The sequence below is a fragment of the Adelges cooleyi genome, unplaced genomic scaffold, assembly GCF_023614345.1.
Source record: "Adelges cooleyi isolate 19-005CV unplaced genomic scaffold, UGA_ACOO_1.1 ACOO_flye_CR_arks_rails_tigmint_CR_PRNA_275, whole genome shotgun sequence".
Taxonomy (NCBI): domain Eukaryota; kingdom Metazoa; phylum Arthropoda; class Insecta; order Hemiptera; family Adelgidae; genus Adelges; species Adelges cooleyi.
The window spans coordinates 2,286-26,761 of record NW_026095943.1 but is presented as its reverse complement, the minus strand read 5'-3'; the positions used below and the strand labels follow the sequence as shown (position 1 = coordinate 26,761).

General features: G+C 39.4%; 2 protein-coding genes across 2 annotated transcripts; both read right to left on the bottom strand.

The window, feature by feature from the left end:
• Positions 1 to 388: 388 nt before the first annotated feature.
• LOC126837668 (uncharacterized) lies at positions 389 to 1,138 on the bottom strand. Its single transcript, XM_050571619.1, has one exon. It carries the CDS (start codon positions 1,136 to 1,138, stop codon positions 389 to 391), a length of 750 nt encoding a protein of 249 aa, XP_050427576.1.
• A 217-nt stretch (positions 1,139 to 1,355) lies between these two features.
• On the bottom strand, positions 1,356 to 4,364 carry LOC126837667 (uncharacterized). The gene has a single exon (XM_050571618.1). The coding sequence runs from the start codon at positions 4,362 to 4,364 to the stop codon at positions 1,356 to 1,358; it is 3,009 nt and encodes a 1,002-aa protein (XP_050427575.1).
• Positions 4,365 to 24,476: the final 20,112 nt, after the last annotated feature.

The window sequence follows — 24,476 nt, the reverse complement described above, 5'->3', positions numbered from 1 at the left end:
ACACGAGCTCGATATGAACTGCTGTGGTAACCATGCAAACAAAGATGCAAAGGTAAGCTTTGGTAACTTTAATTTTCCGTAACATTGCGGCCTTCACTTGAAAAGGACCGGCAAAATCTACACCAGCGCGACTGAACGGTTTGACCTGGGTAACTCGAAACACTGGAAGATTTCCCATCAAGGGCGGGTTTGGTCGTGGTTTTACTCGAAAACATGGGATACATTGGTGTATTCGCTTCCTGATGATGCTACGAGCCGAAAGAATCCAGTAGTTTTGGCGTAAAATGTTGTGTGTAGTTTGAGCTCCCGGATGACTCTTAGTACGATGCACAAAATCTATCAGCAATTCAGTCAATTTAGAATTTTTCGGTAGCAAGATGGGGTACTTTTAGTCGTAAGGAATTGGTGAGTTTTTCAAGCGACCACCTACTCTGATTAACGATTTCTCATCTAAGAAAGGTGATAACTTACGTACGGATGCAGGTACTTGTTTGTCTGTAGCAATAGCTTTTTTGATGTCTGCAAAAAATACTCGCTGCGTCCATCGTATTAACGATCGTAAAGATCTCTCGGTTTCGGCCACTGTCGGAGGGAAAATACAAGCCGAAGGTTTTCCCAATAAATGATCTCCAACACGCAACCAGTAAGCCGTAAGTCTCAAAATTTTTTGCAGATTATCAGATTGATATAAAAGGCGGCTCTCTTCTTCTTTTACCTGAGATATAAGCGTGATTGGGTTCTCTTCCGCCTCTTCTTCCAAACGGCTGTCTGGACTGTCAGCGTTTTGAGCTGGCCAAGTATTTTTAGGTTGACACAAAAATGTAGGACCTTTCCACCATAAGTCATGGTTAGTAAGTTGTTGAGGACTTAGACCCCGTGAAGCGCAATCAGCAGGGTTCTCCTCGGTTGGAACGTGACGCCACGTGTACCCTTTAGTCAACAGCTGAATCTGGGCGACTCGGTTGGCAACAAACGTTTTTAACCTACTAGTAGGGGATTTAATCCATGCCAGCGCAACAGTGGAATCGGTCCAGGCGGTTACGGTGCCAATGGATAAAGATTTTAGGTTTTTGGAGACGTAATCCAAAAGGTGTGCTAATAACCACGCACCGCACAGCTCTAACCGCGGGATGGACATTTTTGTGGTTGGAGAAATTTTTGCCTTACCCATTAAGAGATGACAACCTATTCTATCACTTGTACATACCCGCAAATACACTACTGCTGCGTACGCGGCTTCCGAACTATCGCTGAAACCGTGTAGTTCATAGAGTGCGTTTGGACTGGTTACTAATCGGGGTACACGCAAGGTTGCCAGGATTGGTAACTCTTGATGATATTGCTGCCACGCATATTTAGCATCTTCGGGTATAAATGTCATCCCAGTCAACTTTCAAGACCCATAGATATTTTATCAAACGTTTTAGAACCGTGGTTACTGGTGCCAATAAACCTAGAGGGTCATAGATTCTAGCGATCTCGGATAAAATAGCTCGCTTGCTGTATTTAACCGGATTGGGTTGATATTTGTAGCTTAGTGAATCAACCTTCGGATCCCAATTTAGTCCCAAGACTTTGGTATATGTCAACTCATGTTCTTCAAACGTCACTGGTAGTGTTTGTTGGTGATCGAGTGGAATGTTACTCAGTAATTTGTCGGAATTACTTGACCATTTGCGTAACTCAAAGTGACCTTTTGCAAACGTGTTTTCGAGTTTTTTCTGCAGATCTATTGCAGCTTCTTCGCTTTCGGCTCCGGTTGCTATGTCATCTACATACAAATCACGTTTAACAACTGTTTGTACAAGTGGTTCATTTACTGCTTCATCAGTTGCCAACTGATGCAGAGTGCGGATGGCGAGAAATGGAGATGACTTTTGTCCAAAAGTTACCGTGTTCATTTGATATTCTTGAACTGGTTCATCCAAAGAGAACCGGTAAAGCAAGCGTTGGTACGGTCGGTGAGCTTCGGTCACAACAATTTGTCTGAACATTTGTTTTACGTCAGCGGTAAAAACAACAGAATGAAGTCGGAAACGTAAAACAATTCCCGGTAAGTCCTGCTGTAATCTTTGACCGCAATAAAGATTGTCGTTCAATGAGTGACCCGAAGAAGTTTTTGCGGACGCATCAAACACGACCCGCAATTTAGTAGTAGTACTTTCCGGACGTAATACAGCTTGGTGTGGGATATAATACATATTTTCTTCACCGTCGGATTTTTTCACTACAGCGGACATGTGACCTGTTTCTAAGTAGTCATACATTGCCATATTGTACTCTTTATGAAGTTCTGGTGATTTTTTGAACTTATTTTCCAAACTTCGTAAGCGATGCAGCGCTACGTCTCTGGATTTCCCAAGGAGAGGGGGATTTCGTGTGAACGGAAGATGCACTATGTATCGTCCATCTTGTTGTCGTGTTGTGGTTGTTTGATAAATTTGCTCACACTCTAAATCGGCTGGGTTATTTTTCTCAACTTTTGGAACTTCTTCGATCTCGAAAAATTGTTGTAACGTATGATTTACGGATTCAGACGAACATAAGGTGATAATTTGTTGTTTTGGACCGTTGGTCGTTTTACCCATCAAAACCCAGCCAAACACCGTAGATAGCGCTATCGGTTCATCTACCTCACCTTCTTCCTTGTCGCCTAAGAGAAGCTGTGGAAAGACATCAGCGCCGAGCAAGACATCAACTGGTAACGCTTCGGCAAACGATGGATCGGCTAACTTCAAACCTTTGATGTGTGGCCATGAATGATTCCACACTCTTTTCGACGGAACTGGTCCAGTAATACGCGTTAGAATTAAAACGTCAATGCTGAACATGGGACTTTGTTGGTCGACCGGTCGTACTTCGACATTAGCTCTTCCTCTTACCGCTGGGACTTCAGCTCCGGACAACGCTTGAACGGTTACATCACACTTTTCTCTTTTTAAGCCTAAAAGCTGGACACAACGTTCAGTGACAAAGCTACTTTGACTTGCGCTGTCAAGTAGTGCTCTTACTGTAACCGATTGACCATTTTTGTTTTGCAGAACTACAGAGGCTGTCGCTAATAAAACGGACGTATGATAACCTTTTGTTTCTGCAGCCGCAACGGTTAAATGGGTCGTGGTAACGTTCGGTTCGGTTTTTTCCAAATGCAGTAGAGTATGGTGCTTACCCCCACACGTAGAACAGTTTCGTTGGTTTTTACATTCACTGGCCATGTGCGCACTGAAACAGATAAAACATCTTTTCAATTCCTTGATTGTTTGATGCCGTTCGGTTGGTGTTTTATCTTTGAACGATTGACAGTTTATCAGCAAGTGACCCGGTTGTGTATTACAGACAGGACAGGAAAATGACTTATTCTTCCTTCCCTGTTCAAGCTTTCGTTCTGGTTGGCTGCTGAATAATGTGATAGATTTGTTTGGTTTGAGTCCTTTTGTGGTTACCTTGACACTTCCTTGCGATACGGTAGCTGATTTGCAGTATTTTGTTAAGAACGTGGTAAACTCCTTCATAGATGGGTCCTCGGAGGTATCTACTAGTAGTTCCCATTGCGCTCTTAAATAATTGTCTAATTTCTTTTGTAATAGATGTAGTAGAATGGGGTCCCATTGATCTACTGCATACGATAGATTTTGGAGAGCACCCGTTGATTCTAAAATTACATTTAGTAGTTTTCTTATAGAACTACCATCACCGAAGGTTGCTCTTGGCGCGTTAAATAGAGCTTCAATGTGACTATCCGCGATAACACGGCGGTTTGAATAACGATCAGTTAACTGCGCCAAAGCTAGTTCGTAGTTGCTATCAGTCAACATGAGATTAGATACCAAACTTAATGGTTCTCCCACCAAATAAGATTTCAAGTAACCAAACTTCACCACTGGCGACATATTAGATTCACCAACTAATTTGTCAAACATATTCCTAAAACTGGTATATTCCATAGGGTTTCCACCAAATTTAGGTACTGCTAATTTTTCGATCGGGTGATAGGGTTGTGAGGCGCTGAGAGCTTTTGATTCAAAAAATGTTTTGTTGAGCGAATCGTCGACAACTGCCTCCGGTAAGTATTCGTCCGCAAATATTTTACATCCGATATACTTCTCCTCAAAAAGAGCACGCACACTATCGGTGTCGATAGCATCTACCACGGGTGTACTTTTACATTGGTGACGTATTATTACCATTAATTGCGTTTCAAAATCCGAATATAAATTTTCTATTGTCGCAAACATAATTTTAAATTTAGTTTTGGCCAACTTGTTTGAAGAATCATTTCCCAATGCTTCCCCGGCCTCGTATACGCGCTGTACTCGACACTGAAGACTTGTTATGCGCGCCTTTGCTTCCTCGTAAACTCCCATTGTGTAATTTATAAAGCACAGGAACAGAAAAATAAAAAAATAAAAATAAAAAATGAAAAATTAGAAATACAATTTTTTTTTTTTTTTATACTTGGGGTCACGCTGTATACACGCACACAAGACGTGGCGGCGCGCGGTGTTATGCAGCGAGCGGCCGCGAGCTTTGGCAACGCGGTGCGGTGTCCGTTGCCTTCGCGGCGCGGGGTGGCTACGTCCACTTATCGCGTGTATACTCGCGTCGTACTATACCGACGGCAGGGTCCAAAGTCCAACTTTGCACACGTGCAACAAGTGTATTATTATACGCCAACTTAAAAACTTAAAACTTAAAACCGGTGGTTCAACCACTTAGGAAAACTTAATACTAAAATACATAAATAATCCTAGGCTCGAAGGACCAATAATGTTCGGTAATGTTGTGGACTGTATTGGTTTCAAATATATATACAAAAAAAAAAAACAAATGATAATTAAAGCATGCAGACTACTATTAAACCAAAGTTAAGTATACAAATGTCTTACCGGCTGGCCAGCGCACTACAACAACAATTACTAAGGACTTAAAACTAAAACTATACAATAAGCAAATATTTACAACTTGAAAATACGAGAACGGTGACGGTCGGTAGTGGTGGTATTGCAAGACGGTACGGTCGTCTGAACGGTGGTGAAAGCCCGCAAACTGTTGATTACTTTACGAGAACAAGACTAATTCTTCGAACGTCGCACAAGTACACGAGCTCATCACAGCAGGCGGTTGATATGTAATTAATAATTAAAAAACAACAACAAATAACGAAAAACGGTGTAAAGTTTCTTTTTACGCGTGCGGTTAACGGTGCGGTCGGTACGATGCGGTAAACAACAACAAAAAACGGATAGTAAGTGATATGGTGCGGTGGTGGTCGGTGCAGTCGGTGGTGGTGGGACGGTGCCCGGCTTGATAACGCTTGAACACTACCTATGACCACGAATCATGTTTTCCTATTCAATACTTTTATCTATTTTGTCCCCGTACTATCCACGTGCCAGTGTAAATCGATTACACTGATACTTTTATCAAAATAATAGTACTCTCTAGATATACAAAATTTTGATGTTTCACTTGTTGAGCTAAAGTTCCGAAGGTGCAAAATTAGCAGAACTAATACAATATTGTAAACGATATTGTATAAATTATTTTACAAACTACACACTAAAATAATAAACAAAAGGCTAGGAGTCAGGAGGCTAAGAGTCATATGTTGTCAAGTATAATTTCAGTGTTTATTTTTAGAAACTTTGACAATTATTATGGTGACCGATGGGTAACAACACATTTAATAGCATACGTATTTTAGTTATTTCCTCGAGCCACGTTAAAGGTTTTTCAGAAATGTATTTTTTCGCTATTTTACTGTTAATAGTTATGTGTATTTCACTTGGACGAGCTGGAGTAACTAAAATAACCATAGAAGATTTAAAGTTGTCAATGATGAATTTAAAAGTTAGTGATTGTAATCATTGTATTTAATTGGACACCTTTAGTTGTAGTGAGTTTTTGAACAACATAAAAGTATGTATGGTATCAGTCAGCGAATGTCAGTTCAAAAAATTGCGTCATATTTTGCAGTATGATCAAAAAATGCCTCATTGTTGAGCTAACCAAAATGTAATAAAACATATTCATGATTCATATTACAGTTCTCCTTGAAGGGTATTTTTTCTAATCTTACCGTATGTACAATGTGTCCACAAAAGATTGAGTCGGTTTCAAAAATGAATACTTTTTGAACCGTACAAGTTACAGTGTTGCGCCACTTCTTAAAAAAAAAGTAGACTCTCCAGTTGCATTGTCGGTAATGAGCATTATTCACAGCGATAGATTGGCCGCTTTGTGAATCATGATGATCTCTCTCTTTATGCCTGGCTACTAAGACCGCCGGACCTGACGCCATGTGTCACTCAGAACATGCTCCAAAGTGTTTAAGCAGAGTTTAAGTACAGCATGGATATTTTTATCACTAGAGACGGGCACATTGAACATTGGTCACATTTTTATTTTAATAAAATTACACCTACCGGTTATTTTATGAGGTCACTCAGCTTTGTAACTTGTACAGTTTAAAAAATATAGATTTTTGAAACCGACTTATTCCTTTGTTGGCACTTAGTATTAAATTAACGTTCGTCTTATTCATAAACCGTTATTGTACATCATTTTACGTTACATATTAACTGTCAAATCCTCGAACGCGGATATTACGTTTCTATTATTAAGAGGTATTCATTATCGTTTTAGTGCAACGAACAGACGACAGCATGTAAGCCTGTAACGCCGCCATGTTTTACATGTACGACACAGCCTTATTCTACATTGCCGATGTGCTCGAAACCCGTGCCGACGTATAAGTTTGAAAATCCACCAAACACCTGTGTAACTTACAATTGCAAGTCTTCGACAGAAGCGCCGAAGACTAGTTGCGTTACCCAAGAAACTAAGATAACACCCGCAACCTGTACCACTTGTATTATACAAAGTAAGACGAGTTGCAGTACAACTGAAACTTGTACCACCCAATGTGAGGAAAGCTGCAGTACAACCGAAGCTTGTATCACACAAAAAAAAACGATCATCGGTATAACCGAAATGTATATCACACAAAGTAAAGCGATCAGCAAAACAACTGAAACTTGTATTAAACAAAGTTACGCGATCAGCAGTCCAACCGAAACAAGTGCCACCCAAAATAAGGAAAATAGCAGTACGGCAGAAAATGATGCCACATCAAGTAAATGTCTATACATTTTAATTTTTATAGTTCAAGTATTATATGTAGGGCTTTCAAATTTCATAAAAATATATCTTTATCATAATGACCTGTCACGTTTTCAAAATTGTATTGTATGTTCTGAATTGTCTCTTACTAAATATAATTTTGTAAATCTGTTAATCAATTAATAACCTACAATAATTATGTATACTGTTATAGTTTATTAAATATATAAAAATGTATATATATATATTATATATACATTTTTTTTAATGAAAGTTAAGTGTAACAAAGGATACATTTTTAAATACAGGGTGATTAACTTAACGTAAGAAACTCATTTTCTCGGAAAATAATTGAAGGACACAGGGAAAGAAGGGAAGTAGTCCATTTTCTTGCAATTTCTAAAAAAATACACTAAATAATAATACATTGGGGCTACTATTAGATGTCGAAATCCATTTGGTAAAAGAGGGGCTATAGTGTGGGCCAACTTAACGCTTTAAAAACGGTTGACATATAGATTTTTATGCGCAAATTAACTGTTTTTGCTTTCCTGGAAAATTGTCATAATTAAACTACTGCCCTTCTTCCCCTGTGCCCTTCAATTACTATTTAATTTTTTTTTTTAAATTTAGAACGGGAAATGAAGTGCGGTTGAGTAATGCGGGTAAATAAAAATAATACTTCAATCCATCCTCCCTTTCATCCTAAACATAAAACTCTAATAAATTTAAATGTAATTATCTAAAACTAATTATCGATTAGTCAAAAGTTTTAAATATGCTTAGCTATAGTAAATTATATTATATATTATACAACTAATTATGTATCTAGGTGTTTAGCCATTAACTCAACGAGAACATCATCAATAAATGAAATTGAACAATAATTTAGAGAAAAATAACTGTGACCGGTCGATGAGATTGAATTTACGTATGGTAATTGTTGTGATTTTAATATAAAGATTGTAGTTAACTTTTTTAGCAAGTAATAAATAAAATATGAATTGTTATGTTTAAATAAACGCATTTAATTTGTTAAAAATGTATTTCTTCTTCTTTGTATTGTCCTACCTTCATGTCTTAATGAAAAAAATACACCCACTTTTTAGTTACTTATCACTTTTTTAGCTTTGAGGCACACCAGATAAGGTCTTATGTAGAAGTTCAATAACGATGTTTTCTCTGTTAAATATGTTATAGATTCATATGAGTATGTATCTCTATCTCTAAATTAATTTCCAACCAAAAGGTCCTAAAATTATGGCTGAAAAGTTCAGATATACAAAATAGATATACGTTTTTGGCTTTCGGTTACATTTGTCTGGGCTTACCGTCTAAAATTCACGTGTAAGTATATACCTAAAGCTTCTTAATATTGGAGCGAATAATATGTTACACTCACTTTGGAACTTGTATTGTTATCTTCATGAATATTATAAACCATTTAATCTTGTATAGAAATTTAAACGTTTTTGACACTGTTGGTCGTTATTAGTTGCATTCTAAAAGAGGTCCTACACTATTTTTTTTCGCCAGCGATTTTTTGAAAAATGGATTTGACATTAACTATTAATTTTGTATGTTTAATATATCAACTTAGCCAAAACTATATAAACACAAAAATACAAATTTTCCGTACAAAACTTTTCTCTAAACGATAACAAAAATAGACCATGTTGTACCAAGGTGGTTTTATTTATTAAGTAGACAAATATACGTAGTTAATATATAAAACTCTATACCCCTGCTCATGTCGTGCCAAACGCGTTTTATACATATTCCTGTTAATTGGATATTCAATTATTAAGTAGATCAGTTTCAGCAGCAATCAAACGTCTTGTGTTAAAAACTTTAACATCAAATTTGTTTACGTTAGTAAATGATATGTTTGATTCTGAATATAGAAATCATAATAGAATACCAATGAAAAAAACCTCAAGTGTTCTATACAGAAAAATTATTTTTTATTATGACAAATCGTTTGACCCAAAACCCATTAAAAAATCTATTCTCTGTAATGAGACAAAAATATAGTAAAACAGGAACTCATCGGCTCGAAAATTTAGATGTTCTTCACTAGGAAACATACCTACATACAGTTTAATGAAATGTTTAGATAAATGTCATTGTAAAGAAGAAAAAGATGAATTTTTAGCGATAGACGAGTTAAAAGATGCTTCAAAGAATCCTCCCATCGCCGATTTTAATATGGTAACAAACTGCGAAAATAAATTAAGTTATTATTTATTGTCTGATAAATTATTTTCTTGTAGTCCAATACTCAAGTCTACATCCCTTGAGTTATGCACTACTGTTTATTTTTCTAAATATTTGGCTTATAAATGTATTGAACTATTAAAATGTACTGATTGTAAATTAAATTTAATAATTGACAAAAAATCAGCTCAACAAGCAGATAAATTAAGTATATTTATAACAACTAAACATTTTTTTTTCGGAATTCTGTATAATATACTTTTTCAAATTGTGTATTTAAAATTCATTGATTAATATTTAATTATGTTTTATTCTAATTAGTATGCAGTATATTGCATATGCACCAATTTGATGTAAATTGTAGCCTTTAAGTATGTATTTTGTAATTAAATTAATGTCTTATTATTTTTAATTATTAAAACAAAGCCATACAAGTATAATGTTTACAACAGACACCGGTATTTGTTGTCTCTCCCAGTAAAAAAATTGCCACAGGTCGCGGCCGCTATAATCACTGTGCCGCCTGCGTTGATCTAGTTTTAATCTTGACGGAAACCGGGTTTTTTCGCACAACTCTCGTCGCTTTCACTTATCGTCGTTGTCGTAGTCAAAATGTTAATATAAAGCAATATATCATAACTTAAAGAATTAGTTCAATAGACAATATATAATGTTTCTAGATTTAAACATTTTCTAGATATAAAGACATTTAAAATACAAATTACTTTGTTATTACATAATGTGTATCTACTCAATATCTAACGCGTTCACTGCGCACATAACATAGTTGCCTTTAGTGTGAACCTGGTTTAGTCATTAATCACGCCGTAAGTATGTTATACATACAAATATTGAATACACTTTGTACTGTTATAATTATAATACATACCACATTCTACAGAGACAAATACATTTTTCGATTTTTTTTTATTGCTCAAGAATTATGTGTTCATTTTGAAGTTCATATTAGGGTCAAAGACATCACACTACACAATATTCAAATACTTGTACTGTATCCGTAACCAACCTTACACTTGTACAAATTTTTTATTTAAATTATGAACAAAAATAACTTAAGATTGCATAAATAAAACATATAACTAATAATTAAATTATCGTGTATTTAATTATAAGTCGGTTAAATAATGAATATTATAAGAGAGACATTAAATAATTACGTAGGAAAAAAAATTATTGTTGAACATATTAAAAATTAAAAATAACTCTCCCTATTTTGTCCTCTGTCTCTTCTACACTCACTTCCCTTAAAATATTTGTATATCACCCTAATCTTCGTTTACAGCTATACAACACACCCTTTTCTGCCCTCCTTTATGCTCCCAATATTTGTATCTCTCCTAACTTCCTAGGCTACACGCCAAAGGACCTGGCTCGTCTGCCTAATTGTTTAGTTAACTCCCTCTTTAATAACTTTTGTTCATCCCATTTCCCTAATGCCTTATGCATTTATACTGACGGCTCTGTTTCTCCTAATTCAGGTGGTTTTTCTTTTTTTATACCTACACTTAATTTTTCTTATTCTAAAAAGTTAGTTTCTTATGCTTCCTACTTTACTGTTGAGTGCTATGCAATTATTAGTTCCCTTCAACACCTTTTTTCCTTTAACTACGACAATTTTCTTATTATTTCCGACTCCCAGTCATGCCTCCAGGCCTTGTCCTCCGATCCTTTTAATTCCTCACTCTTCCCCCCTTTATTCTTCTCATTAAATCTCTAATTTAAAGCCTCTTCTTAATAATAAAAAAGTCCAATTTCTGTGGGTGCCCGGTCATTCGGGTATCTTCGGCAATGAAATGGCAGATAAGTTAGCTTGCTCAACCAGTCTCTACACATACCCCTCTTTCTTCCGAATTCCTCCCTCGGATCTCTTCCAAATATTTTTTAAGTTACTACTTAATTCCTGGTTATCTAAATGGCACTCTCTTCCTCATAATTTTGCTGCTTGGCATAGAGCGATTTCTCCTACCATTTCCCTCGTCCTTGGTTCTGGAACTCTCCCTTACCTAGATCCCTTATTGTATCCTTTACCTGACTACGGCTTGGTCATAACCTCCTTCCTGCTCATGCCTTCCATCTCTCTTTAAACTCATCTCCCCTTTGTACCCTCCATCTTAACGAAGCTTCTTGTAATTTTAATCACATTCTCCTTGACTGTCCTTCTCTGCTCCCCAACAGGAAAAATTTACTTTCCCATCTCAGTTTGTTCGGCTATACCTCCCTTAATTCCTCTCTTCTTTTAAACTCTCGTTCTCCCTCCGTTATCGCCCTCCTAATTTCCTTTTTAAAATGCCATTGCGGCTACATTAGTTTCTTAAACCTTAAAACTATGTTCATGTTATTTTAAATCATACTGAACAATGTTTGCATTATCTAAAAAACTCAAGAAATCTTAAATAAATTGGTTTGACACTATATATAACAAACCTGTTCAAGTTGACCGAGTGATCAAAGCATCAAAGATTTCTCTAAGGGAAACCATAGTTGAATATGGTGGTGGTAAGGAGAAGATAGTATTCTTTGAAGTCCCTCAGGAGAAAGAATCTTTCAACTTCGGTTTATGATTTTATACATCGCCTCTAGAGAGATTGAGTATACTCCTGAACACAGTTTGATCATATTTGCCAATACCGGACCGATTTCGAACGTTTTTTTTTATTATTAAGTTTAACATATTTTCTATGGGGGCTAAAAAGTTGATTTTTTATTTTTGTTTTCAAAAAAAAATGTATAAGCATTTAGATTTTTACTATTGTATAGTTTTTTCTAATAAATCTAACTAATTTTCTAATTTCTAAATCAAATATCGGTCTTTTAACCCATATAGAAAAAATAGTAAGCTTCACATAAAAAAAAAGAAAAATTGCAATCCGTCCAAAAGATACGCTAAAAAAAGACTTCTGCGAAAGTCATTTTTTATCAAACTTCCACCATAACTCGTAAAAAAATAACTAAAAGTATTATAACTAGAAAACCTTAATAACTTTTCATCTTATAATAAGTCGGCATATTGAAAATTGCTACTAGATAAATTGTTGTCAAATATTGCCTATCCTTTGCCCCTTTAATAAATATAGCGCCTTCCGTTCCCCTTAAAAATTGCTACTTTGTAGTTCGTTCGAGATTTTCCAATGTACAAAATTAAATGTGCAAACTCAATTTCATGTGATCTGACGGACGGGGTTTCTCGTTGTGTGATATTAATTTCGTATTCTGATAGCTATTTTGAGGTCATTTTAATTTTGTGTATAATAAATTACATTTTATTTTAAAATACCGGGTAGTAACTAACTGCCAATATTTTAACTGTTTTAAATCGACAAGAAAATTTCCAAATTTATCAATGTTCCGAATTCCAAAAGATGAAAGACATAAAACATGGATAATTAATTCGGGTGAGAAATACATTTTTTCTTCGATATTTACAATAACTTATATTTAATAAGTGTTGTAATAATAATATACTCTATAGGAAATGTAAACTTATTGTCTCTCGATAAGGCGAAGCTCTATAACCGCTACATATGTCAGGAACATTTTCTGCAGATTCTTTTATGAATAGTACAGATAAAAAATTAAAATTAAAACCAACCGCGATTCCCTACAAGTATAATTCTGACGGACTTCTATCTACATCAACTGGTAAGACATATACAAGTATTATATTATTAGTTAAGTTGATAGATTTATCATATTGAGCAAGGTAAAAGTTTGGCGTAATAGCCTTATGCAGTTGACTAGTAGCATACGGTATGCATATCAATCCCCTGTCATATGAATTCAAACTTTTTGCACTTTTTCCACCGGTTATTTACAAGTATTATTTAGACTAAACATTTAATTTTGATCAAATTAAAACTAAAATCGTATAAATAATTTTATAATTTTGGTTTTAAGAGATATTTTTACAGTCTGGGGGGGGGGGGGTTAGTTTAATTAAAATTTATTTAACCTCATTTCAAGTTTTTTATTAAATTTTGAATCTTAAATTGTAGAATATATATTTGATCAAATTTTTAAATAAAGCATAATTTACTAAACATTTTGACTGATTGATTACATTTTAGCACAATTATTTGAAAATGTAAAGTTTTGAGACGGTGTGAGGGTGGTTTAATGAAATTATATAAAACAAATTGTATACATTTTGTATTTCTTAGTACTCCTGAGAATATAAATACTGAATTCTTACTTAAATTATAAGTTATAACTAACTATTCAAAATTGGAGAATCAGCTGCTGTATTTAATTAAATGTTTCATCGTATAGGAAGTACTTTTTCAACTCCTATACGAACTGGAAAGCCAAAAAATTATGGAAGGTCGAAAACTAGTGCATAGGTCGAGTTGGTCTTTCCTAGTCCTTCAAAAGATATTTTAACTACGCCTCCAAACAATATACCGGATGTAATTGATATGCCCATTCCTACGAAAAAGATAAAACAAAATAACAATGAAGTAGATACCCCTAGAAAAAAAAAATTAAAAAATGTTATTATAAATAAATAACATCAAATTCATAATAAAATTTCGCATATTTCTAAATTGAAAAAAAAGTAACAAGTTTAAAAAATAGCAATAATTTACGTAATTTAATTTACTACCACAAATTTCCCTCCAATAACTCCAGAGCAATGGTGACAATGCAACTTCGAAACAAACGCCGACCGTGGCCAATAAAAGAAAAAAAATTAGCACTTACAATGTTTTATATGTCACCTGTGTCGTATAACTTTTTAAGACTACAAATACTTAACTTGCCAGGTCCGTCAACCGTCCGAGGCTGGATTGGTCAATCTAAATTTTTACCGGGGTTTAATAAAAAAATGTTTGGACACTTAAAGAGAAAATTTGAACACCTAAGATATAAAGAAAAGGCTTGTAGTATTTGCTTTGATGAAATATCTATTAAAGAATTTTTAAAGTACTCTAAAGCTTTCGATTTTATAGAAGGCTTTGAAGATTTTGGTCAACACGGTATGACTTGTAAAACTGCAAATACCTGTTTAGTCTTTAGGGCAAGAGGTATATATTCATCCTGGAAAATTTCAGTTTCCTACTTTCTTGCTCATTCTGCTGTTAAACACGGACTTCTAAAAATATTTATTATTGAAATTTTGCAAGAACTTTTTAACATTGGTCTCTATCCAAAAATGCTGATTTGTGATCAAGGTACAAACAACCAAAGTGCTTTAAAATCGTTAGATGTGTCTGAAGAATATCTGTACTATTATGTAGGTCAGCATAAAGTTTTATCTTTATTTGACACGCCCCACCTTCTCAAAAGTGTAAAAAACAATTTATTGGGAAATACTTTAAAAAAAAAAAGAAAAACTTGTATCGTTTAACGACGTTGTATCAACATATAATATAGATAAAAATAATCAAAAAAGTAACGCTTTACTAAAAATAACCGATACTCATATTCACCCCAATTCGTTCCAAAAAATGAGTGTTAAATTGGCTGCTCAAGTTGACGCGGTCGTATGTGGACGCAACTCACGGGTTGGGGTTAAGTCAATAAGTTCAACACGGGGTTGCGGCGTAAACACAGTTTATTATTCGACCACGCAATATATAAACTAGGTTTAAAATTAAAGTTTACAAAAAACGCGGACGGATCCGGAATGATCGAACTAGCGGGCTAGTCGTGGGGGGTCGCTAGAAGTTAAGTCGGGATAAGGCGTCGAATTAATTCTAGGTGATACGAGGGCGGATGGAATACGTTGGGAAAACGGTAAGTTGTCGGTCGCGCGTCGTATCGGGAAGTGATTAGTGCGCAGTGCGCGGCGTCCTATTAGTAATATGTATCACGGACCGTGTCAACCCTCCCCCGCCAAGCTGTCAATCCGTCGGGTAGTGGTGTAGCTAACAGGGCCGAGAAGGATTAGTCCCTTATCAACTCGCCCTCAGGACCTATTGTAAGGTATCGATGGCGGACTACGGTATGGTGGATCGCCCTACAGTGGCTTGTCGATAGGGCTAGTAGGACAGGACTGGAAGTCTTCCGGTTCGGTGTCCGTCTTCGTCCAGTCCATTTCGGCCATCTCCTCGAGCTCCTGCTCCAGCGATGGGGTTTCCTCTTCCGCTGAGACAGTGGGTGGCGGGTCGACGGCGGCCACCACCGGGGTGGATCGGGTCGCTCGTAGGCGGTTCCTCGGCGTGCACGTCTCTAGATGGCCCGGCGTCCCCATGGTCCGGTTCTACCAGTCTATACTGCTGAGAGGTAGATGGTGTCCTCGGCTTCTGGGGTTGAACTGTCTGCTTCTTCTTCGCCTGACGGAATGCCCGGAGACGGAGAACCGACTTTCGCTTCGCCGAAGGGGTTCTGGGTTTTTTCGGGACAGTCCCCTTTGCCCTGGGAGGTCCCGCCGTCGCTGGATTTCCGCTGCCGACAAAACGCACCGTCTTTCCCACCTGGACGGTCGTCGGTCGATGGAACGGGCGTACCGGAGGAGTTGGCGTCCTGGACGCCACCTGCGGTGCTGCCGACCGTGGTGGTAGCTGGTGAAGAGGAGCCGTCGACCTGGGCTGTGGTGCCCTAGATTGCCCGTAGGTGGGCCCGGCTTGGAGTTGCCGATGTGGCCCCGTTGTCGCCGGCGGACCGACCGGTATCTGATTACCGATGGGGTCTTGACCAGAAGGGCAATACAGTCCCGCCAGCCACTTGAGTAGAGGGCCCACGCGACTGGGTCTCTCCGAATGACGTCGGGGGAGGCGTTATTGGCCTCGTCAGCGGTGTTGAATGCATGGCTGGGGAAGCGCACACCTCTGCTGCTCAGCATCCGCTGCATCGCCATTACTTGGTCTGCTAGTCCTTGCAGTAAGTTTTGGTCGGCGCTCGGCTGTCGGCTGCTGGCCATGATGCGCTGAAACAAAGGGGAGAAAGAAAACAAAAAAGGGGGGGACAAACACGATATAATTAGTAACAACAATAAGCAACATAATTACGTTTGTTATACTTCCCGTGTCGGTCAAGTATCGCTAGTCTCTTTTGTGTGTATGTCGGTGGTAGCAGAGGGTTTCATGCATGATACATGGAGTTTCTTTGGTGGGCGTTGATCGGTTAGGTATATTCCCCTTCCAATCTTTTCGCCAACCTCACCGGACCTGACCATTTGGGTGCAAATCCGGCGTGAAATCCTTTATCGGCATTGGAAAGAGGGTGCGCCTTGTGATACATCCAATCGCCCACTTTGAATTTTGAGTTCTCAGGGGTTATTGGGGACCCTTCTGATTTCAGAAGATTCATGGCCACTCTTTCGCGGCTCCGACGCTCTTCGTCAAATTGTTCGATTGGGACAGTCGATTGAAGGTTTAGGACCCAATCGCCCGGTCTTTTTCCTTCTCTACCAAGGACTAAAGCCGACGGTGAGTAACCTGTCATCTCATTCGTTCTGTTCCGAATCGCGAAAAGTACCGACGATAGTTTCGTATCCCAAGAACGATGACTATCGTTCACTAAAAGTGTACGGAGTCCTTTTTTCAGTTCTTGGTTGCGACGCTCAGTGGGGTTGGCTCTTGGGTGATTAACTGGGGTCGTCCAACCCACCGCCCCCCATCGCTCGAGTGCTTTGAGCATTTCATTCGATGTGAATTGGGGGCCATTGTCACTGAGGCACACACGGGGATAGCCGTAGCGCGCAAAGAATTCGCGCTCGAGTGTTTGTGTGATAACTTTAGTAGTGGCAGACCCTAAGGGGTAAGCTTCGACCCATCTACTAAAGCAATCGGTGGCCACCAGTATGCATATTTTGCCCCGTCCGGTTCTCGGATAAGGGCACATGAGATCGATACTGATGACCTCCCAGGGTTGTCGCGGTTTTCTAGTCGAAAGAGGGTCTTCCGCCTTGGCGTTAAGAGGCTTAGTGCACGCGCAAATGTGACAAGACTTGACATAGAGCCTAACTTGATTCTTTAGACCTCGCCAGTAAAACCGTTCTCGAACCGCCCTATAAGTCTCTTTCCACCCAGGATGGTTGGAAAGGTAGTGATCGTGATACTTCCAAATTACCTGTGGCGCATTAGAAGTGGGGATCACGATTGGTTTCAGTTCAATTCCATTTTTCGTACCGATTCGCTTTCTTAGAAGGTCGTCAACTAAGAAGAATCGAGTTGGGGGTCGCTTGTCTGGTATTGTTTGCAGGGGAGTCATTGTTCACGGAATCTATGATAGATTTCACGGCCTGATCCCTTGTCTGCCAAGTTTTCAATAAAGACAAGGAGAAGGGTGTGTCGACAGAGTCTGTCGGTGAATCGGTAACGGTGAAAATGTTATCGGGGGTATCGCCTACATGCCTGGAGCGTGTCAGGGTCGGGACACCTATAAGATTTTCATCGAGCGCCTCCTCATCTACGGGGGGGCCCGGAGTAGGATGTCTCGATAGCATGTCAGGCGCCTGGTTCTGGGCCCCTGGGACATGTGTCGTGTGGAAGTCTAAATTACCCAGCTGGATTGCCCACCGGGTTAATTTAGCATTTTTGTCTTTGGCTCTGTGAAGCCATGTCAACGCGGAGTTATCGGTGTAGAGCTCGAATGGGCCCGACTCAAGATAAATTCTGAATTTATCGGTTGCCCAAATTATCGCTAAGCATTCGCGTTCGACCGCAGCGTATCGTTTCTGAGTATCGCTCAACTTTTTACTCGCGTAGGCGATGACTCTTCTTTCCTCCGGGCTGTCACCCCTTTGGAAGAGAATAGCACCAACGCCTATGTCGTTTGCATCAGTTTGCAGACAGAACGGGCGTTCGTAGTCGGGAGAAGATAACTTTGGGGAATGGTACAAAGCATTCTTTATTTGATTAAAGGCGTCTTGTTCTATCCTTTCCCATCGCCATTTTACCCCATGTCCTAATAGGCGGGTTAGAGGTTCAATCGTGTCGGAGTAGTTGTCGACAAATTGACTATACCAATTACATACGCCTAAGAACCTACGTAGATCTTTAATTTTCCGTGGTATCGGAAAGTCTCTGATCGCTGATAATTTCTCCGGTTGTTTTTGAATTCCCTCTGAACTAACTAAGTGCCCCAAAAATGAAATTTCGGGAGTTCCTAACTTGCATTTCTTAGGATGACACGTTAGTCCATGACGTTCGAGCCGTTCGAGAACTTTCGAGAGATGGTCTAAGTGGTCGGGCAAGTTATTGGAAAATATTACTATATCATCCAAGTATACCTGAACGAATTCATCTAAATATCCTCTAAGTACCTCGTTCATTAATCTCACAAACGTCATAGGGGAATTCTTTAAGCCGAACGGAAGTACTCTGAACTGAAAGAGTCCTCTTCGCGTTCTGAATGCAGTGTATCTACACGCACTTGGACTTAGGGAGACCTGCCAGTAGCCAGATTTTAAGTCCAAAACGCTAAATACTTTCACCCCCCGCATGTTTCTAATCATTCCGTTCAAATGCGGCATGGGGTAAGGGTCTGATTCGGTGACCTCGTTTAAACGCCTAAAGTCTATACAGAGTCGGGGGGACCAGTCTTTTTTTTTTGGCTAAGACTATAGGGGCGGCCCAGGGTGATGTGCTCGGTTCGACTAGGCCTTGTTCCTCCATATCGCGTATCATACTGTCTATAGAGTTTTGTTTCTCTACAGCGTATGGATATGGTTTAAGCGCGATAGGAGTGCGGTTTTTGAGTCGGATTTCGTGCTCGATAAGTTTCGTGCGGCCTGTATTCCCGCTAAAAACGTTTGGGTATTGTATCAATATTCATTTTAAGCGGTCCTGTGAAGTGGGATCGCCCGAAATTTCGACTTCAGAAAGGTCTGGTTCTGTAGGGCAGGGAGTTGGTGTGCCTCACCAACAAGCTGTTGTGCGTCTGTTAGCACCTAAGTGAATTGTACATGCGGAGTAGTCCCAAGAGACTTCGTTCTCGACGAGGAAGTCATGTCCTAGGAGGATATCGCAGTACAAGTCGTCTAAGATGGAGGCCCTAAAAGATATATTAAGATCAGCTATCTTAGGTTCGAATGACGAAGACCCACGAGTATTTTTCGTGTGTCCGTCGGTCATTCGTACGATAGAGGGTAGTCCATTGAGGGGAGTTCCAAACTTGTTTGCTATGTCCGGTCTTACATATGATTTTTGCGTTTGTGAATCTAAAAGTGCGGTAACGACGCCCGTTTTGAATTCTAATTCAACGGCAGGGGTGGAGATTGAAACAGGGCGTGTTTTAGTCGCTACCTTATGGATAAACGTCTTAGAGCTGTTTTGAAGCGGGTGTTTTAAGAACTGATTAGGAACCTCGAACTCATTTACTGCTAGCGGTGTCTCTATGGTTCTGTCCACTTCGGCGTGGTTACTTTTAGGTGTGTTTTTATTTTCAGAGCCTGTAGGGAGTATATCATCTATGGGCATGTCTGAGGGGATCGCTAAGTGCACCAATTGTTTATGGGTAGAACACCGGTGATGTGTGGTGCCATTCTCCTTTACCTTCGTCCCCACTGCGGAAAGGGTCACTGTCAGTGGGTTCTGGACTTCGGAGAAGAGGGGAATTGGGCTATTGGTCGGTGCACTTTGAGTATTGCCGGGTTTGTCAACTACTATGTCCCCTTGTTTAAATGCTGGCGTAACCACATCGGACTGTTGAATCAGGGTGGCACATTTCGAGCATTTAAGGAGTTAGTGTTGTGGAACTGGAGTGAGGAGCCGGTGGGATGGACTAGTGTCCCTGGGCTCCCCCGCCGTTTCCCGAATTGTTCGGACAGAAGCGGTGCCAATGATTGCCCCGCATGTAAGACACGGTGAAGGGGGGTCTCGATTGCGCATTCGGTCCGTATTCGGTCTGCGAGCGTTTTGGTCGTTTTCCCCGTTATTGGGAGGGTTTATGTTAGGTCGGGGTTGGTACCTGCTCGCATGGACCTGAGGCGTGTTGTGGGGTACTGCTGAACTGTTATCAGTCGCGTACGTAGTGCTGTCTAAAACATGTGCGATTCGCCTTAGGTCTACGAAGTTAGTGGGTTGTTGAAGCCGTAAATGAGTGCGGAATTCATCGCGCATGAGACCGATAATCGTACTCACTATTTGCGCTTCCGACATCGGAGAGCGCACTCGGCACGTCAGCTGGTTCTTATGTAGCATGAAATCGGTCAGACGTTGGTTTGCACCTTGTCGTACTGACAAAATTTCGGCCAATAAGTGGGCCTGAAGGTCGGAATTATCGAATCTCTCGGCTAGTTCGCCGCGAAACTCGGTCCAAGATAACTTAAGGACTCTCATGGGCTTCCACCAACTCTCGGCGGCGCCCTTCAGCTGCGGCTCAACGGCCCTAACCCACGACGAGCGGTGTATTTTCGATTGTCGCAAAATACATTCGGTACTGTCGAGAAACTCGACCGGGTCTTCGTCTTTGGCCCCGGAGAATTCGGGGAAAGAAGCACGGGCGGCGGTGAGGTCGTTTAACGGTATAAGGATCGATCTCTCATGATTGCCCACTCCAGCGTTGTAATAATGATCACTGGAGTTGATTTTCGACGTAGGGCCAGATCTGGGAAAGATTGTACTTTCAGCGTAATTTCTACGGTCATAGTCATAGTCTCCGCCGGGGTGGGGACGATTCGACTGGAAACTTTCGTTGAAATGATCGCGGGCGAAAGTTTGGTTTGGTGGGGGATCGCATTGAAAATGGACGTTTTCGCGTCGGCGGTCCCTATTCGGCTGTTGCGCGCTAGGGGTAAACCGTTCGTTCGCGGTTTCGAGAGAGCTTAAACGGTCGACTAGGCCATCGGGCAGCCGGTTGCTTTCTCTTTCGGTATAACCGCGCGGTCCTATTGGTGCGTCTTGATCGAGCCGAATATTTGAAGACCGAGGATGGGTGATAAGAGGGTCGTCGATGTCGTCATCGATGTTAATGTTCGCAGCGCGTAAACAGGACTTAATTCGACGAAAGCGTTCCTCGTTTCTCACTTCCTCATGGCGATACCGTAATACCGACATTTCTAATTCGGAAATTCGGATCTCCATACGGGTTAGCAGAGCCTGAAGGCGGATGTCACGATTTATATCGCCTATCTGGGTGCTAGCTGTTTGGATTCCGAAATTGGATTAAATGGAGGAGGCTGAGATGATAGCATTGATCTGTTATTTTGTGGTGGTTGTAGTTCTTCTGTATTCGAGTCGAATAACATATTACTCACAACCCCATTTATAACAGCGGGCTCACGGTGTATCGTGATATTTGCGTTAGCGTTTTCGCTATTATTTGTTCCCCCCCTGTTCGCATCCGCCACTGATGATTTGTCAAGAGTCAAATCATCAATGGGCGGACGAGGTGGCAGGAGAGTTGAGTTCGGATCACTACCCGCATCTCTTATGTGCCCCTCCAACATAACCAATAAATCGTTTCGCGTCCCGTTGTATGATAAACCACGATAGGCACATTCGCGCATGAGTTCGGTTTTACTCATATTCATTAGTAGTTTGCTTTCCATTTTAAATTAATAAATAGAAGGAAAACGACTAGGTGAAACAAATTATATGAGAGGGTTCTCTTTTTTTTTTCCTTTTTTGAAAAATTATTTTATTAATTTATAATTAATCAATTGTTTTTTTTTTTTTATATATACCCTGTTGGCTGCTGGCGCCGGCGATCTGCGCGACGGAAATCAGCGTTTGTGTCAACAGGTATATAAAACCACTACAAGAATGATTACAGTAGTATTTAGAGTAATGGGAGTAAGAAGAGGAGAAAAAAAAAAAATAATAATAATAATAATAGGAGAAAAGGACAGAATATTTGGGGGGGGGGGGGAAATGATATAAACGTTATAATATTAGGTATATTATATAATGTTACATCCGACCTTATTTTTTTTTCTTCTAAACCAGTCGTCCGTTAGTGTCGGCGATACGCGCAACTACAATCAACTTAAATTCGACGGTTATAAGAAGAAGAAAAAGGCATAGATAGTAACGTCAATACAATATTTTAAGGAGAGCGAATAAAAAAAAAAAAATACTTTGGGACGAGGAGGGGAAAAAAAGAAATAATACCACCAATAATATTTCAAGACAGCAGAAAAAATCAGTGTGGTAAAAAAAACAATGTTAAACACTAGATTTAAGTTTTTCCGAAACCCGTTGTTTAGTGTCGTCGGCGATACGCGCGACGGGAGTTAACTATCGTCAACGGTTCGAAAAAAAACAGAAAATAATGACAAGAAAAAAAAAAAAAAAAATAAATAATTTGTCTCAGTAGTCGAGAGGGAAAAAAAGGTAATAAACAAATCAAAAATTTTAGTTTAGGAAAACAGATTTTGAGCTATTAATGTGACTGCGTACTGAGGCGGTTATTATTTTACTACAGTATTTTCGCAGCACTTTAACACAAACAAAAAAAAACAAAAATTTTAGAAGAAGAAAAGGTAAGTCAAGAACAAGAACAGAAAAAACAAAAAGGAGCTTCACAGCAAACTAAAAAGTTATATTATTACTCAGCGTGTTTGTTTTCACTAATCGCCTACTGTAAACACAAAGATATAGCGCAACAACATAAATGTGTTTACAGATTATGATTAGCGTTCGACGGTGTCAGCTGACGGCGGCACGGTGCGGCGGCTACGGTGATAGCGGTTAATCGCTTTATCGTAGTAAATCGCCTACGGTTGTGTGTGTGCCTCAGCTATTTTGGTCACCAATTCGGAAAAACTTTTTTTTTTTCTGTTTGCCTGTCGCTGCTTAAGCTAACCTAACTCGACCACTCAGTTTGAGTTTAATTATTTTACTTTAAGGGGAGAAAGAGAAGAAAAAAAAATAAATTAAGAATAATTATTATTTAAGCAGGCGGTTTCCCGGAAGCAAGCGTATAAGTAATGTACCTGTACTGGAGCTGGAACGGGAGAAAGGGGGATTTTCCTTCGAGGAGCCAGTTATTGACGCGGTCGTATGTGGACGCAACTCACGGGTTGGGGTTAAGTCAATAAGTTCAACACGGGGTTGCGGCGTAAACACAGTTTATTGTTCGACCACGCAATATATAAACTAGGTTTAAAATTAAAGTTTACAAAAAACGCGGACGGATCCGGAATGATCGAACTAGCGGGCTAGTCGTGGGGGGGTCGCTAGAAGTTAAGTCGGGATAAGGCGTCGAATTAATTCTAGGTGATACGAGGGCGGACGGAATACGTTGGGAAAACGGTAAGTCGTCGGTCGCGCGTCGTATCGGGAAGTGATTAGCTACCCATTATATTCGCCGCGCTATGCCGGCGTCCGAACTGGACTTTGCACCCTAGGTAGAGAGTGATGGTCAGCCGGTCAGTTCGTGTCTGCCGGACGGATTGTGGCGGTAAAGTGTCGCGGCCCGCGGCATATCACTAATAGTACGCCGCAGTGCGCGGCGTCCTATTAGTAATATGTATCACGGGCCGTGTCAAAGTTTTTAGCCACTCTATGGCATCGGCTATTCGAACGTGTATTTCTACTACTGAATTAAAAAGTAATACGGCCTTTGACACAGCTGATTTTATCGAATTTATAATAACCTGTTTGATTGCCTTAACAGTAGAAATTTATTTAGTGCAAATCCGTACACTTGTGCTTCAAATAATTCAGGTGTAGTTAAATTATTTTTATTGAAAGCAAAAGATTATTTTAAAGACCTACATAAAATCAATAGTAAAGGCAAAGTGACTCGCCCCCCCCCCATGTTTTAATGGCTTCGCTCAAACAATTTATGGTGTCTTAAGTTTTTTTGATGACGAAGTAAAAAACAATGATATAGTGTTTTTATTTACAAACAGACTAAATCAAGACGTACTCGAAAATCTTTTTTTAACTTTTCGTCAAAAAGGGGGTTATAACAAAAATCTTACGGCTAGGACAATCCGAATTTCTTTTCATAGTACTTGTGTTTTTTCATTAATAACATCAACAGGTACTAACTGTAAAAGAAGCAAGGAATTAGATGAACCAATTTTAGTACAAGATGTGATTACGACTGACGAAACAGTAATCGAAACAACAGAAATGTCTTCAGACACTGTGTCTTCTTCTTCATCTCCTCCACCTACAATTGTAACAGATGAATCTAACTCGGTAGAAACAAACGATTTGAATACGCTGGAAGATTGTTCCGTCACATATTTTTCTGGATACCTAACGTATAAATGTATTCAA

What these genes read in the sequence shown, in the direction of transcription:
- LOC126837668 (XM_050571619.1), bottom strand. Translation starts at nt 1,138, where the DNA reads ATGTCCATCCCGCGGTTAGAGCTGTGCGGTGCGTGGTTATTAGCACAC.
- LOC126837667 (XM_050571618.1), bottom strand. Translation starts at nt 4,364, where the DNA reads ATGGGAGTTTACGAGGAAGCAAAGGCGCGCATAACAAGTCTTCAGTGT.